Raw genomic sequence first — 16,871 nt, forward strand, 5'->3', positions numbered from 1 at the left:
TCTCCACAAGAGGGCTCCATTAACAACTGTAATAGACAAATGGCATCAACCACTATACTGTACTGACTGGGCAGTACTGCCCTGTTCCAGATGAGCTGCAGCAAATACACTGTACTGAACTTGTGTTGTGTTGTGTTGTGTTGTGTTGTAGAAAACATTTGCTCATAATCAGTGAATCGGCCGCTACAATTACTTTTATTCCACAGTGCCTGGGAGCAAAATAACATTTTTTAAATCGATCTATTGCAGTAACATTCCCTGACCAGCACTTCCCAGTTTCTCCACCTGAGGCCACCCTTGCCACAGTCATAACAAGCCCTTTTTTCCACTCTCCCATTTCACTCACCTAATTATTGGATTATCACCCGGTGCCAGAGTCTATTAACTCACCTGATTCTCTTCTCTTGCTCATCACCATTATCTATATATTCCCCTCAGTGACAGCCCAGTAGTACTTGGTCTTGGTTTGCTATCCTGCTACATTTCTAAACCTCTCTGCTAGTATTTTGCCTTTTGTGTGTTTAGACCTTTTGCCTGTCCCCTTGCCTTATGATTTGGGGATTTTCTGCTCAAACCTGTTTGCCTGATCGTTGACCTTTTGCCTGCCTTTAGACTATGACTTTGGATTCTTTCTATTGCACTATTTACTGGTATTTGACCCTCAACTTGTTTCCTGACATGCCACGCTTCTTTGTATTTCACCCCGCACCTGGGTCCTCAACCCCTGGTTCCTGGCTAACAATTGCATTGCATACAGTACAGCATACAGCACTTACAAAAACAATAATGAAGACCATTAAAGAAAGATTCAAATGTGTGTGTGTGTGTGTGTGTGTGTGTGTATATATATATATATATATATATATATATATATATATATACACTCACCTAAAAGATTATTAGGAACACCTGTTCAATTTCTCATTAATGCAATTATCTAACCAACCAATCACATGGCAGTTGCTTCAATGCATTTAGGGGTGTGGTCCTGGTCAAGACAATCTCCTGAACTCCAAACTGAATGTCTGAATGGGAAAGAAAGTTGATTTAAGCAATTTTGAGCGTGGCATGGTTGTTGATGCCAGGCGGGCCGGTCTGAGTATTTCACAATCTGCTCAGTTACTGGGATTTTCACGCACAACCATTTCTAGGGTTTTCAAAGAATGGTGTGAAAAGGGAAAAACATCCAGTATGCGACAGTCCTGTGGGCGAAAATGCCTTGTTGATGCTAGAGGTCAGAGGAGAATGGGCCGACTGATTCAAGCTGATAGAAGAGCAACTTTGACTGAAATAACCACTCGTTACAACCGAGGTATGCAGCAAAGCATTTGTGAAGCCACAACATGTACAACCTTGAGGTGGATGGGCTACAACAGCAGAAGACCCCACCGGGTACCACTCATCTCCACTACAAATAGGAAAAAGAGGCTACAATTTGCACAAGCTCACCAAAATTGGACAGTTGAAGACTGGAAAAATGTTGCCTGGTCTGATGAGTCTCGATTTCTGTTGACACATTCAGATGGTAGAGTCAGAATTTGGCGTAAACAGAATGAGAACATGGATCCATCATGCCTTGTTACCACTGTGCAGGCTGGTGGTGGTGGTGTAATGGTGTGGGGGATGTTTTCTTGGCACACTTTAGGCCCCTTAGTGCCAATTGGGCATCGTTTAAATGCCACGGCCTACCTGAGCATTGTTTCTGACCATGTCCATCCCTTTAGGACCACCATGTACCCATCCTCTGATGGTTACTTCCAGCAGGATAATGCACCATGTCACAAAGGTTGAATCATTTCAAATTGGTTTCTTGAACATGACAATGAGTTCACTGTACTAAACTGGCCCCCACAGTCACCAGATCTCAACCCAATAGAGCATCTTTGGGATGTGGTGGAACGGGAGCTTCGTGCCCTGGATGTGCATCCCACAAATCTCCATCAACTGCAAGATGCTATCCTATCAATATGGGCCAACATTTCTAAAGAATGCTTTCAGCACCTTGTTGAATCAATGCCACGTAGAATTCTGAGTTCAGTTCTGAAGGCGAAAGGGGGTCAAACACAGTATTAGTATGGTGTTCCTAATAATCCTTTAGGTGAGTGTATATATATATATATACGCTCACCTAAAGGATTATTAGGAACACCTGTTCAATTTCTCATTAATGCAATTTTCTAATCAACCAATCACATGGCAGTTGCTTCAATGCATTTAGGGGTGTGGTCCTGGTCAAGACAATCTCCTGAACTCCAAACTGAATGTCTGAATGGGAAAGAAAGGTGATTTAAGCAATTTTGAGCGTGGCATGGTTGTTGGTGCCAGACGGGCCGGTCTGAGTATTTCACAATCTGCTCAGTTACTGGGATTTTCACGCACAACCATTTCTAGGGTTTACAAAGAATGGTGTGAAAAGGGAAAAACATCCAGTATGCGGCAGTCCTGTGGGCGAAAATGCCTTGTTGATGCTAGAGGTCAGAGGAGAATGGGCCGACTGATTCAAGCTGATAGAAGAGCAACTTTGACTGAAATAACCACTCGTTACAACCGAGGTATGCAGCAAAGCATTTGTGAAGCCACAACACGTACAACCTTTTAGGCGGATGGGCTACAACAGCAGAAGACCCCACCGGGTACCACTCATCTCCACTACAAATAGGAAAAAGAGGCTACAATTTGCTCACCAAAATTGGACAGTTGAAGACTGGAAAAATGTTGCCTGGTCTGATGAGTCTCGATTTCTGTTGAGACATTCAGATGGTAGAACATGGATCCATCATGTCTTGTTACCACTGTGCAGGCTGGTGGTGGTGGTGTAATGGTGTGGGGGAGGTTTTCTTGGCACACTTTAGGCCCCTTAGTGCCAATTGGGCATCGTTTAAATGCCACGGCCTACCTGAGCATTGTTTCTGACCATGTCCATCCCTTTATGACCACCATGTACCCATCCTCTGATGGCTACTTCCAGCAGGATAATGCACCATGTGACAAAGGTCGAATCATTTCAAATTGGTTTCTTGAACATGACAATGAGTTCACTGTACTAAACTGGCCCCCACAGTCACCAGATCTCAACCCAATAGAGCATCTTTGGGATGTGGTGGAACGGGAGCTTCGTGCCCTGGATGTGCATCCCACAAATCTCCATCAACTGCAAGATGCTATCCTATCAATATGGGCCAACATTTCTAAAGAATGCTTTCAGCACCTTGTTGAATCAATGCCACGTAGAATTAAGGCAATTCTGAAGGCGAAAGGGGGTCAAACACAGTATTAGTATGGTGTTCCTAATAATCCTTTAGGTGAGTGTATATATATATATATATATATATATATATATATATATATATATATATATATATATATATATATATGTGTTGTTATTATTATTGTTAAGTAACTAAACCAAAAACCTATTTATTTTGACAGAGTAAATGCATTTGAAACACACACCTCTCCTCTCCTTTCACCCACAGGGGCCGAGGCTGCTGCAGGCATGTCCAAGACCCTCACACAGAAACTTCTCTCTTATTCATCCAAGAAACATTCTGTGTGATGTTTCATGATGTCAAAGAGGTAAACCCTCAGTAAGGACTAATATAAAGTTTACAGTGAAAGCAGGAATGGCCTGAAGTTTAAATTGTGACTTAGTGGACAGAGCTGACCACTGTGGAACCCTGTGCAAGGGGTTTCCATACAGAAGTGGAGGTTTCATGCATTTCCTGGGACACTTAGAGCTGCAATGTTTCCAACCACTGGCCTTTGTGAACCCACTCCCTCCCTGAGCCTGACTGGACAGTTTGTGAAGAGTGGCCAGTCCTTCTGTGGCCTTTACTGTGCCGGGGGCAGCACTCCCTCAGGCTGTAAGTCAACCACCAGTGGGCCTATGCTGGAGTACCCAAAGTCATCCAGCTCTGGTTCCACTCTGGAGCGCTGGCTGCCCCTGTTGGGAAGGTAGTCCATGTACACATATGGCACCCGGGCGGCCTCACTGGAAGAGTCTTCTACCTGAGGGTCAGAGAGGTCAGAGGTCACAGGAGGGCTCCCCCTACTCCTTCATTCTGTTTTCCACTTCCCATCCCCACCGGTGTCTCATCACAGTCACCCCACAGAAAACCCCCATCCCAACCCTTCCCCTTCCTCTTGTTGTGCTGTGGTTGCAAAAATGCGCCCCTATTCTGATTGGTTGCGGCACAGCAAGGACTTGACACTGAATTTGCCGGCATTCATTTTCCTGCTCCGGCAATTAGACTAGGACCCTTGCCGTAAAATTGCTGGCAACAATTATTAGACTCTATGAAACCCATTCTAAACATCTTGTGCTGGATAATGTGCATTCTGTGAATTACTTTGTATTGTATCAGTTGTGTGAGGGTGTTATTACTCATTGGGAATATATTCTTGCAGATTTTGCGTCCAGAAGCTGGTATCAGTGTGGATTGCTAAATCTTTTTCTCAGTCGTCAATTGGAAGAGATATTGATGAGTCATTTTTGGATAAGAGATTATATAATTTTGATAATGGTTTCTTGGAGATGATTAATTTGTTGATTGTTTCTATAAAAGGGGGGGTTGTAGATTGTTACTGATTATATTATTTTTTGATTTGATAGCATTTTTTAATTGTAGATATTGTAGATACCTTTCCTTTTCCAAATGCTGAAGACTATTGCCGTTGTATTAATCAGGAAGTCAGGATTAGACCATATTGGGGTGAATTTGCAGGGTGTCATGGTAAAGTGAGTGATTTTGTTAATTTCCCACCAAGCTGTCAGGGTTGTGGAGATTACAGTGGTCTTAAAGCAGTTACGACGTTTAACAGTTGGGCTTATGAAAGGTAAGTCGTTAACTGAAATTTCTTTGCATACAAACTATCCACAGATTGATCTGTTTATTAGAGTATAGCCATTTTTTAATATATTGTAGTTGGTTAGCCAGGTAGTAATGATAAAAATGTGGTGCATCCAGACCATATGTAGTGTGGTTAACCTAATCCGAGTTTTTTTTTTTTTTTTAATTAGTAAGTATTGAATCTAAATTTTGAAACCAATTGGTTGTAGGTTGTACTGGGACCATAGTGAAGAGATTAATTTTTTAATTAATTTGGGGTAGAATAGACATTTTAACTGTTGTAATTCTGCTAATAATAGAGTGGTAAGTTCATCCATCGGTTCAGATCATCTTCTATGGTTTTTATAAGTGGAGTGAAATTGAGATGGAATAAGTCTGACAAATTGGTGGAGATATTGATGCCAGTGGTGAATGGAAGAGTAGGTGTTTGGGCTGCAGCATTCCAGGAGTCTCCACATAAAGGAAGGATTGTAGATTTTGTAGGTCCTGTATTCTATGTCCTGATAATTAAAAGCAGTTAAACATTTTTCAGTTTATCTTTCTATTTCAGCTGTCCCTCGCTCAGTTTGTAAGTAAAATCAAAGTAATTACCTGCATGTAAATCACTTCGTTATACACGTGTTCCTCTGTGAGGAGAAGAGAGGACAGTTTCAGAGAGATGGATGGGAACACAGGTCAGACACACACGCACAGCTCCTCACACTGATGACAGACAGACTCTTTAGAAAGATCTTATTCACTGACAGAGGGGAGCAGCCCACAGTGCAGAGACCACAGAGCGAGTGTCGCAGAGAGATGCCACACCTGCTTCAGAGGGAACTAGGCGCTGGTCTCTCCCTTCATGCACAGCTACAGAGCTGTAAGGGATTCTGTTTGAATACCAGCCAGAATGTCAGCAGAATTCAACGCCCCTGTGACTGGGAATGCCTTTTTATTAGCTATAAGGATGACGATGAACTTGGTTTATTACGATTTTAATGTAATTATGTGTTGTCTGTACTATGTGTGGAAAGAGCTGTGCTGTTAGAGAGGTGTTTAATAGATCCCTGCCTGGGAGGAACCAGAGCAGGCTGACTCTCCCCAGTGTGTGGCAGCATGACTCTGATAAAGAGCAAGATCACATAGCTCTGCGACAAAAATAAATATATATCTGACTTTTATTATAAAGGAACTTCTACTTCACTGATAATAGGAAACATATGAGTAGATATGAGTTCAAGGCGATTTCACTCCACAGTCCTCCTGAAGCCAAAGTGTAACAAACCTGCCGTAACACTGAATAGTGTGTGGTGAAGAACTACACCTCCAGACGTTGTTCTTACCTTGTTTGCTTTCTGGTGTTGTGCTGCAGCTCCAACGCTCTAAGGGGGTTACAGACAGGTTTCAGAGAGAGAGAGACCACCAGATACAGAGACAGACCCCCAGATAAATAGACCGGACGCCAGACACAGAGACTGCTTTTGTTGAGAGGTTCACACGTGCACATACCACAAAGCGACGCTCTGCAGAAGGGACAGGTGCAATGGTGTGGAGCAGAGGTTTTACCTTAGGAGAGCCTTACAGCATCCCTCCTGTCTCTCTCTGTGTGACCCTGCCGTTAACTGTACTGTGTTTAACTGCACTGTCTCTGAGCTTGCAGTACTGGATAAAAGCAACTGCTAATTAAGGTCAAGTGTCAGTTATTTTCTGTTACAGTGGATACTTTTCATATGCATTGGGGGTTCTAATGAATTAGCTCACCACTGTAAATATGGAGACATTGTCACACATTCCAAACTTACTATAGATAGATAGATAGATAGATAGATAGATAGATAGATAGATAGAAAGAAAAAACACAATTAATCTTACCTCTGCACCAATGCCGTATTTCTACCTTGCAAAAAGAACAATTGTTTTTTATTGATTTTCAAATCATACACATTGAAAGAATTATAAAAACTGTAGCGCACTGAGAAGGGCAGGTGTGAGTCTTACCCTGGCCATGTCTCCTGACACAGTAGATGACAAGACACATCCCCACAACACACAGCAGCCCGGCGCAGAGGGACAGGAGGTCACGGTTCCTGAGGGGTTGGCTCTGGACATCCCTCATTGGCTCACACAGCGAGATGTTTGCAGCTGCACACAGGAAACACAGAGCAGTAGCAGTGGGATTCAAATTCAAATTCACACCCACAGCCAGGGACAGTAACTGCTGAACACAGATCTATTTAAAATAGCTGAGAAACAGCTATAGCTCATGTGGCCATTATAACCACAAAAGCTTGATGCCTCCAAGAGATGACCTTTCTTAGTATGCAGAGATAGGGGGACTGTGCGCCAGATGGGCGGGACGTCCTACTGTGGGGCTGTGATGTAACTGTTATCCAGCACCCAGCCAACCGCCCACCAGCCCAGCGATACACACACTAACCCAGGGCTGCACAGCTAACCCAGGCCTGCGAAGGGCACCGTTCCAGTCTAGCAGGTTTTCAGAAGTGTCTTTGAGTCACCAGTCGAACCATACTGGCCACATCATAGCAGTAATGAGCTAAATTGGGTCGTTAAGAGGTCCAGGTGGAATAATACCCCCAAAGATGCCAGGACCAGAGCGGCACAGGCCTGCTTTAACCAGCTGCCTTCTGAACACAGGTGTTATGGCACTGACTAACCCTGTTCCTTGGAGTTTACATACTGTAATCACCCACCCCAAACCTACTTGCCCCCAGACCCTCAGCGTCTCTCTCACCAGTGACGAGAGCGTGGGCCTCTCTGCTGCGCAGCCTGTTGGCCACCACGCAGCTGTAGTTGGTGCAGTCTCTGTGCGTCAGGTTGCTAATCTGCAGAGACCAGTTCCCCTCCCTCACAGAGTGCCGGCCATCCTGGGGAAGGGGCTGGCCGTCCTTCAGCCACCAATAGGAGAGGTCCTTTCCACCCGAAACCTCACACGTCATGTTCAGCCCCGCCCATGAGGAGTTGCCAAAGGAAATGGAGATGCGTGGTTCTGAGAGAGCAGCTGTGGAGACAGAGACCCACTGATCTATGTGCAGAGACCCCTCTCAGCCTGGGCCAGAGTCCGCAAGCAGACAGCAGTACTGCAGCCATTCACTGGTGTCACACATCACTGCCATTTCATTTGAGGACTCTCAGACCTACTATTTGCAGTGGTGATGATGCAACCCTCATTTAAATGATTAGGTAGAGTCTTTCTCCTCCATTTCCATTTCAGTTATTATTATTTCCACAAAGGACTCAAATCTCGAACAAAATCAAAGAGAAATAGACCAAAACACAGACTTACCTATTACTTCCAGGTAGAGGACCATTTTAACTAGTGTGGCATTTTCAGTTACCAGGGAAACCTCATAGAGACCCACATCCTCTCCAGTCACGTTCTCCAGGATCAGGGTGTTGTTGTCAAAATCATAGCGTGCCCTGTTTGCATACTGTCCAAACATCTTGGTACCAGAATCGTAAAACAAAACTGAATTGTTCCCTCTTTTCCACTGTACATTCTTGACTTTTTTCTGGTAGCCATGGAAGCCAGCCATGAGCACAGCGTTTTTGTGCCTTTCAGCATAAAACCTCTTCTCTTCCAGTGATGTGGTCCAACCTGCAGAAAAATAAACACATTTTGTTTTACTTTGCATGACTCTGGTCTCTTGAACATTTCCAGAATTTTCAGATTGTAAAGAAAAGAAAAACAGTCATTTCACCATCCAGTGCATTGTGAGGAACTACCTTCCTAAATGTCACAGAAGCACAAGTTGAATATATTTCTGTTTCTCATTTTCAAGTTCTAGTTTAAGACTTAATTGTTCACGGTGACAATATATGACTGATTTTGTGATCAGTGCTTTGAGCCGGTCGTTGTAACCGATAGCTCTTTAACAGCTGCGATATGACAATCAAAGGCAAACCATCGTATAGAACTCAGAAGTTTCATTCATGGTCATCAAATCCAACATTTGCATAGCACAAATGTAGACCTTAAATTGAAATATGATCATAAAACATTAATGTTATTGCTATAAATAACAGCACGTTTTTACTAAACGCACACACTACGGTCAATGAGCAAAAAGCTCAAAAACGGCATACAATAAGGAAATTAAACAAGTTTACATGTAAATATTGGAATAATGCTCAATAGCAATATTTTATAGTAAAAGAAGTATTGCATTTATCAAAACATAGTTGTACACTAAAGATGTTCAACACTTTGTAAACTTTGTTTTCAACATAAACTGCTTTTATTCACTGTAGCTGTATATTCAATAAACTATTTAGTATATATTTATCCTGCATACCTGGCAGCTCTACAGTCACACAGGACAGTGTCTGCTCTTTCCCTGCAGCAGCTCGTACTCACACTGCGCTGTGACAGCCTCTCCACGGAGATACAGCATCGCAATAAATGCTCCTCCGCTGATAATGTCCTGAATCATGATTGTGCTGGATGTGCTGCGTTATTGCTCTCTGTACTGCAGTATTGATCGCGTATTGATCGCGTATTGATCAGTGGAGTAAAAGCACTCGGTGTCACTCGCAGTGTTTTCACAGCACTGGCACAAACCCGCCAATGATCTGTCATTGTCAGTGTCACTGATGCCCCTGAATCAGTCATGTTCATATACACGGCATGTCCAAAACGAGCTCTCTCCAGTCTCCGTTTCCAATCCAGGTGTATTTGTGTGGATAAGAAACACCTGTAATGCTGTGCAATGCGTGTGATTTTCACGCACATGAAAGACTGCAGACAGGGAGAGATCGCCACTGGAGCGCCCGACTGCCTCTATTGTAAAGGGAAGGCAGGATTATGCGTTATATTTCATTTATTATGTATTTAAATTACCGGTCAAAATAACCCGATTTTGGCTATTCTAGGTAAACGTGTTATAACTTATTTATTTTCGTGTGTATGCAGTTAAAACGCTGTAGGCATGTTTAATACATATAGTTAGGAAAAGTCACGAACGGGTATGTGCAGTGTATTTAGGAACAGAGTAATTCCAATTTCTATAACCAAATCGGTCAAATTGACGCTTCTAGTGGTAATTTGTGCTGTGTGCAATGGTGTAAAACAATAGTATCATAATACCAAGAATACTGTGAGATGATCATTTTGTTCACATTTGTACACAAAACACACTCAAAAATGTGAGATATAATTCTGGTAAAGAATTTCGAGAAATCAAAACATATTTTTAAATAATAGCTTAATCGGACTGAACATGGACCAAGACAGTGAACAAGCTAGGCTACCATAGTCCTAGTGCTTGCAGATCCGTGTTCTTTACTGTGAGGAAAATCAGCCCTAAACGTGTATAAAGGGTGGATTAGGAAACTGAAACAGCTGCTGAAGTGAAAGTCTCACAGGAGCGGTGTGATGCATTTTAACAAAACATAATTCATGTTTTTAAATGAATAACGACTTCAGCTACCAGAGTGTACAGCATATTTATTTACATAATTATTTTTTCAGGAAAACAAAATAAAATTAAAATAATTATGTATTATCTATTATTATTAATAATAATAATAATAATAATAATAATAATAATAATAATATTATATCCCGTTTTGTAATTTTAACAAATACATTTCTATCATTATTATTGTTAATGTGCATGTTTTAATTACCTGTATTTTATAGACGTTAAGAACACTATTTATTTCAAGAAGCTATTTATATTTGCATGATTATAATTTCTACACAAGAACTAAGCCTATATAATATACAGATTAACCCAATGGGCGCATTTCGCTGTGCAGTAAGACTCGGGCAAATTCACCTGCAATTCGTCGCAGACATTAACAAGTACACTGGTCTTATTACTGTATATTTTATCAGCATAGCTACAGTCTAGCCAGTGTACAAAGATGCATTTAAACAGATCAGCAAAAATAAATCCATCCATACCAAAAAGCTATCACTCAAACAAAACAATAACTTATCTAACAAATCTATCTGTAAAAAAGAAAAAAAAAGTGTATTAAGGTAGAGTGTTTAACATTGCGAAGATAAAACATACAATTGTAATATTCGTGATTAAAATCTGTGAAAAATTCAACTCTAAAGTCACTTAAAACTTTTAAAATTCTAATGTGATATAAAGCCAAATCACCAAATAAATTCAAAATAAACATGTGCATTAAGTCAATCAAAACAATAAACTTGTCATAATGTGGCAAACTGCCAACGAATTTCAACAAAAGAATCAAATGCATTGATAATCAACGGAAAATGCACCAGATAAATCATAAAACAAACAAAACCATGAAAAAACCAAACCAAACCAAAACAATCTGATGCATCTGTAAAGAAGTCCTTTTCTTTCACTCACCTACTCTCACCACACAGGACAGCAGCACAAGGCAGACAGTGAGCCAGTGCCTATGCAACGAGGTCCTGCCCAGCCAGGAGCTGCAGCCTGTCCACTCTAGACCAGAGCCCAGGGGCCCCATAACTGGCAGTGAGAGAGACACAGGAGCGCGGAGGCCTCTCCATCTCTCTCTCCCTCTCTATCTATCTCTTGCTCTATATATATGGCATCTCACTGTTCTCTGCATCTCCTCTCTATGCAGCTAAGCCCCCCCACACACTCAAAAACCACAGAACACCATGAACAGGAACCAATGAGCTGCAGAAAGCACGTTGGTTTTCAGTAAAAAGGAAAAGAGCAAAGTTTTAAAAAGACACAGCAGAGTTCAAAGCCTCAGTGTGGTCAGTCGGATTCAAAACCCAGAGTGCAAATCCACTCTTGTCTGAGGAGTGAACAAGCTCTGTACAGACATTAACAACGAAAGCTAACCCATGATGATGAGGTTTGATGTTATCAATTTCTTTGTCCTGCCTACACTGATTTTTATTTTCCCCTGTGGTGAAACATCTTATTTTTTTAATGTTAGAAAAAAATTATAATATTTGTAAATGCTGACTAGTGTGGAAAACAAAAAGATAATCAGTGAATGAACCTTGGATTATTTTTTGCCATTTATTGTTGAAACGATATAGGAACACATTGCATTTTAGATTCTGAATTGCGAAAGTCAAACACTTATTTTATCTACAGGAACTGATCTCTTTCACTTTATACGCTCAGGAGTAATATGCATGGGGCAGTGCGAAGACCCCAGAAAACACGACACCACAATGCAATAGTTTGAGACCTGGTGCATCATCACTGCACATTTCCTGCTTGCACGGGAAGCCATTATCAATTAATTGTTCTTTCATGTGTGTTTACAATTTCTATAATCACCTGCCTCTGCTTTTTAAACTCCCCTCCCCCCCAAATTTCCCCCAGAAGCAGCATGTACTTTCCACTGTGAAGTAAGCAACCTGTGGTCAGCATCTCTGCACTTGTTACCTCATTCGTGCTAGCAATTGAGGTCTCACCAAGACGTGCAGTCTTCTCTAGCACGCTGCCATCTCCAGCCATCACTGCTACGGCCATTACAGCGGCCATCTTCGTTTGTACTGAAGCTGAAACCAATCTGCTGTGCCCAGACAGAGTTGTGCAGCCACGCGAGTCATAAAAGGAAACCCAGACCTAAACATCTACAAACACCTTTTCTGGCACCTTCGGAGATAGAGGAAGTCATGAAGGGTGTTTGTGATTCAAAGGCCTGAGGTGGATGATTAGGGGGTGAAAACAATGTTAAAGGGATTTGAAAAAGCATTGGGAGACCCAGTCTTCAGATTGACTGATAAATGGTACAAAAAAAGCAGATGCACAAATGCTGGCCAACACACAATGCTGCACAGCTTCAGAAATTCAAACTTCACAAATTCAAACTTCACAAATTCAAACTTCACATCTGCTGTGTGTTAATAAAAATAAATAAAAAATAATTAATAATAAAAAAAAAGATCTCCTTCTAGTTTTGAGACATAAGTGAAATGCCAGAATTTAACTTTATATACATACAGTGCATCCAGAAAGTATTCACAACACTTCACTTTTTCCACATTTTGTTGTTACAGCCTTATTCCAAAATGGATTAAATTCATTATTTTCCTCAAAATTCTACAACCAATACTCCATAATGACAACGTGAAAGAAGTTTGTTTGAAATCTTTGCAAATTTATTAAAAATAAAAAACAAAAAAAGCACATGTACATAAGTATTCACAGCCTTTGCTCAATACTTTGTTGAAGCACCTTTGGCACCAATTACCAAGTCTTTTTGAGTATGATGCTGCAAGCTTGGCACACCTATTTTTGGGCAGTTTCTCCCATTCTTCTTTGCAGGACCTCTCAAGCTCCATCAGGTTGGATGGGGAGCGTCGGTGCACAGCCATTTTCAGATCTCTCCAGAGATGTTCAATCAGGTTCAAGTCTGGGCTCTGGCTGGGCCACTCAAGGACATTCACAGAGTTGTCCTGTAGCCACTCCTTTGTTATCTTGGCTGTGTGCTTAGGGTCGTTGTCCTGTTGGAAGAGGAACCTTCGCCCCAGTCTGAGATCCAGAGTGCTCTGGAGCAGGTTTTCATCAAGGATGTCTCTGTACATTGCTGCATTCATCTATCCCTCGATCCTGACTAGTCTCCCAGTTCCTGCTGCTGAAAAACATCCCCACAGCATGATGCTGCCACCACCACGCTTCACTGTTGGAATGGTATTGGCCAGGTGATGAGCGATGCCTGGTTTCCTCCAGACATGAATCTTTGTTTCTCATGGTCTGAGAGTCCTTCAGGTGTCTTTTGGCAAACTCCAGGCGGGCTGTCATGTGCCTTTTACTGAGGCGTGTCTTCCGTCTGGCCACTATACCATACAGGCATGATTGGTGGAGTGCTGCAGAGATGGTTGTTCTTCTTGAAGGTTCTCCTCTCTCCACAGAGACACGCTGGAGCTCTGTCAGAGTGACCATCGGGTTCTTGGTCACCTCCCTGATTAAGGCCCTTCTCCCCTGATCTCTCAGTTTTTTTTTTATCACAATAAATAAAATAAAAAAACACCACCTGAAACCTTACACAGGGTGTAACTGCCAGTGAAGGGAGAGGCAGAGGGTACAGTTAGTGTACCACAGCACTGCCATTTAAAAAAGCTCCCCTGGTAACAAATACAACAAGAATTAAACCAGCACAAAACCACAGGGTGTGATGCAGTTAACAGAAAACTAGGGTCAGGGAGCCTGAAGAGAGAGCAGTCTGCAGTGTTTCTTGGCTGGGCCAGGCACTGCACATAACAAGCTGAAGACCCCAACGAGAAAATATATTTTCAATTAATGTATTTTTTTATTCAAAAGCTGTCCAATTAGAAGCGTTCCACAATGACACACATACACACACTGGCACACTGACACATACATATGAACAGGCACACTCCCTCACAGGTCCGGAAGGAAGCCCCAGTTGTGAGTCAACATAAGAGAGAGCGCCAGAGGCAGGAAAGGAGGCCAGGGGGGCAGTTTGTTGTTCATGTGCCGGATCAGTAGGGGCTGGAAACAGACTGATGGAACGATAGACTGACTGACACTAGTGAAAGATCAGGTGGAAAGACAATCTACATATATGCCCTCCATAGCATTCTCTCTCTGACCACAGTGTGGCTTGTCAGAGTGAACATGAGACCGCGAAGAATAAGCCATTACCAACAGGCAAACAAGCACACGAAAAACAGACCAGAGGCCACGGAGAGAAGCTGTTGTTTAAAGAGCAAGCCACAGCAAGGTGTTAAATGTGGTTAGTTATAAAATTATTAAAACCACCGAGAGATAGAGTGAATGTTCTGTGAGGGTTTATTGTGGGAGAGACAGAATTAAAATGTTAACACTATACTTACATTCCAAACGCCTCCCAGTGGGTATCAAAAATAACCACTCAATACAAGTCCTTATCAGCAAATTAGCTTGTAACAATAACAGCTTATAACATGTTATTTCCAATATTAAAGTATAACCAAGGTATCAGCAGCCACCTCTTTTTGAAAGCACACATTTTGAAAAAACACAAAACTCCATCTCCAAATATGCCAAATAATGACAGTATGCAGACCTCCTGGTTTGTGCTCAACTTCTATGGCTCTGGGCTTTGCACAAGTTAACCCCTGCATTGACCACAGACCCACAGAGGTCTGCGTAACCTGCTGCTGCTGCAACCATTTTAGTTTTAAGTAAAGTGACCTCCAGGAACATAACATGCCAGGAGCACCATGGCCACCCGCACTGCTGCCAACACACACAGACACTGAGGGAGGACTGTACCCCTCCAACTTGCAGGGGAAATGACCCCAAGACTAACTAAGCCATTTGCACACCATGACACCTTTAATATACAAATGCGAGCCCACTAAGGAAAAGGAAGACACAAAGTGTGGTGCAGATCATGGTCGAAAAAAAGCACTCGACAAAGAAGTGTCATACATGACCAAAACATGTCATGAGATTTGTGATGCTGTTATATAATCAATAGGCACCATGTTAATCTTTATGAAGTAATTTCATCTGGTGAGAACAGACTGGTCTTAAGCACGGCCTTCCATTCATGTTCAAATCCTTGAGCCATTAATCGCAGCTGCTAATTCACTGTGTGACGAAAAATGCAGTCGGACAGAGAGAGATACTTTCTAATTGCAATACTAAGAATTAATATATTTTCCTATTTCCCCTTTAGCCAAGGTGTCTCCAGTGTATAATATAGTATGAAAAATTGTAAACTTGCATGTTAGTGCAATAGAAACATATGGCAGGCAATAAGATACTAGAGAGATGTCTAATGAAGTACAAGATCAAGCACTCAGATCATGCAATAGGAGTGACAGTGGGGGAAACATGCAGTACAAGACAATGTACAACATCTGCAAGTAGGACAGTACAGAACAATATGCTCAACATACAACAGTTACCAGTGTGACACTCGTTACAGGGCTGCTGCACAATACCAGCTGCACTGGATCCTCAGCACCTTAAACAGTTTCTGAATAAGAAAACTCAAAAAGAGATAATTCCAAATGTATGTGTGTATATGTACATATATATATCTGCCTGACACATCAACCACAGCATCACTATATCTATATCTATATCTATATATATATATATATACACTCACCTAAAGGATTATTAGGAACACCTGTTCAATTTCTCATTAATGCAATTATCTAACCAACCAATCACATGGCAGTTGCTTCAATGCATTTAGGGGTGTGGTCCTGGTCAAGACAATCTCCTGAACTCCAAACTGAATGTCTCAATGGGAAAGAAAGGTGATTTAAGCAATTTTGAGCGTGGCATGGTTGTTGGTGCCAGACGGGCCGGTCTGAGTATTTCACAATCTGCTCAGTTACTGGGATTTTCACGCACAACCATTTCTAGGGTTTACAAAGAATGGTGTGAAAAGGGAAAAACATCCAGTATGCGGCAGTCCTGTCGGCGAAAATGCCTTGTTGACGCTAGAGGTCAGAGGAGAATGGGCCGACTGATTCAAGCTGATAGAAGAGCAACTTTGACTGAAATAACCACTCGTTACAACCGAGGTATGCAGCAAAGCATTTGTGAAGCCACAACACGTACAACCTTGAGGCGGATGGGCTACAACAGCAGAAGACCCCACCGGGTACCACTCATCTCCACTACAAATAGGAAAAAGAGGCTACAATTTGCACAAGCTCACCAAAATTGGACAGTTGAAGACTGGAAAAATGTTGCCTGGCCTGATGAGTCTCGATTTCTGTTGAGACATTCAGATGGTAGAGTCAGAATTTGGCGTAAACAGAATGAGAACATGGATCCATCATGCCTTGTTACCACTGTGCAGGCTGGTGGTGGTGGTGTAATGGTGTGGGGGATGTTTTCTTGGCACACTTTAGGCCCCTTAGTGCCAATTGGGCATAGTTTAAATGCCACGGCCTACCTGAGCATTGTTTCTGACCATGTCCATCCCTTTATGACCACCATGTACCCATCCTCTGATGGCTACTTCCAGCAGGATAATGCACCATGTCACAAAGGTCGAATCATTTCAAATTGGTTTCTTGAACATGACAATGAGTTCACTGTACTAAACTGGCCCCCACAGTCACCAGATCTCAAC

General features: G+C 42.1%; 1 protein-coding gene across 1 annotated transcript; it reads right to left on the minus strand.

The window, feature by feature from the left end:
- Positions 1-6,581: 6,581 nt before the first annotated feature.
- On the minus strand, positions 6,582-11,335 carry LOC136759187 (hepatic and glial cell adhesion molecule). The gene is made up of 5 exons (XM_066714081.1): positions 11,180-11,335; positions 8,134-8,445; positions 7,582-7,848; positions 6,828-6,971; positions 6,582-6,592 (listed from the first exon to the last, which is right to left on the minus strand). The coding sequence occupies exons 1-5, from the start codon at positions 11,298-11,300 to the stop codon at positions 6,582-6,584; spliced, it is 855 nt and encodes a 284-aa protein (XP_066570178.1). The 5' UTR covers positions 11,301-11,335.
- Between the last annotated feature and the right edge of the window lie 5,536 nt (positions 11,336-16,871).

The sequence above is a fragment of the Amia ocellicauda genome, chromosome 1, assembly GCF_036373705.1.
Source record: "Amia ocellicauda isolate fAmiCal2 chromosome 1, fAmiCal2.hap1, whole genome shotgun sequence".
Lineage (NCBI taxonomy): Eukaryota > Metazoa > Chordata > Actinopteri > Amiiformes > Amiidae > Amia > Amia ocellicauda.

Bases quoted from the DNA above. Each gene is read 5' to 3' on its own strand.
- LOC136759187 (XM_066714081.1), bottom strand. From the start codon at position 11,300: ATGGGGCCCCTGGGCTCTGGTCTAGAGTGGACAGGCTGCAGCTCCTGG. The intron at 8,446-11,179 runs GTGAGTGAAAGA...ATTTTTCTGCAG, and splicing joins GTCCTGTGTGGTGAGAGTAG to GTTGGACCACATCACTGGAA. The intron at 7,849-8,133 runs GTAAGTCTGTGT...CTGTCTCCACAG, and splicing joins CCTCTACCTGGAAGTAATAG to CTGCTCTCTCAGAACCACGC.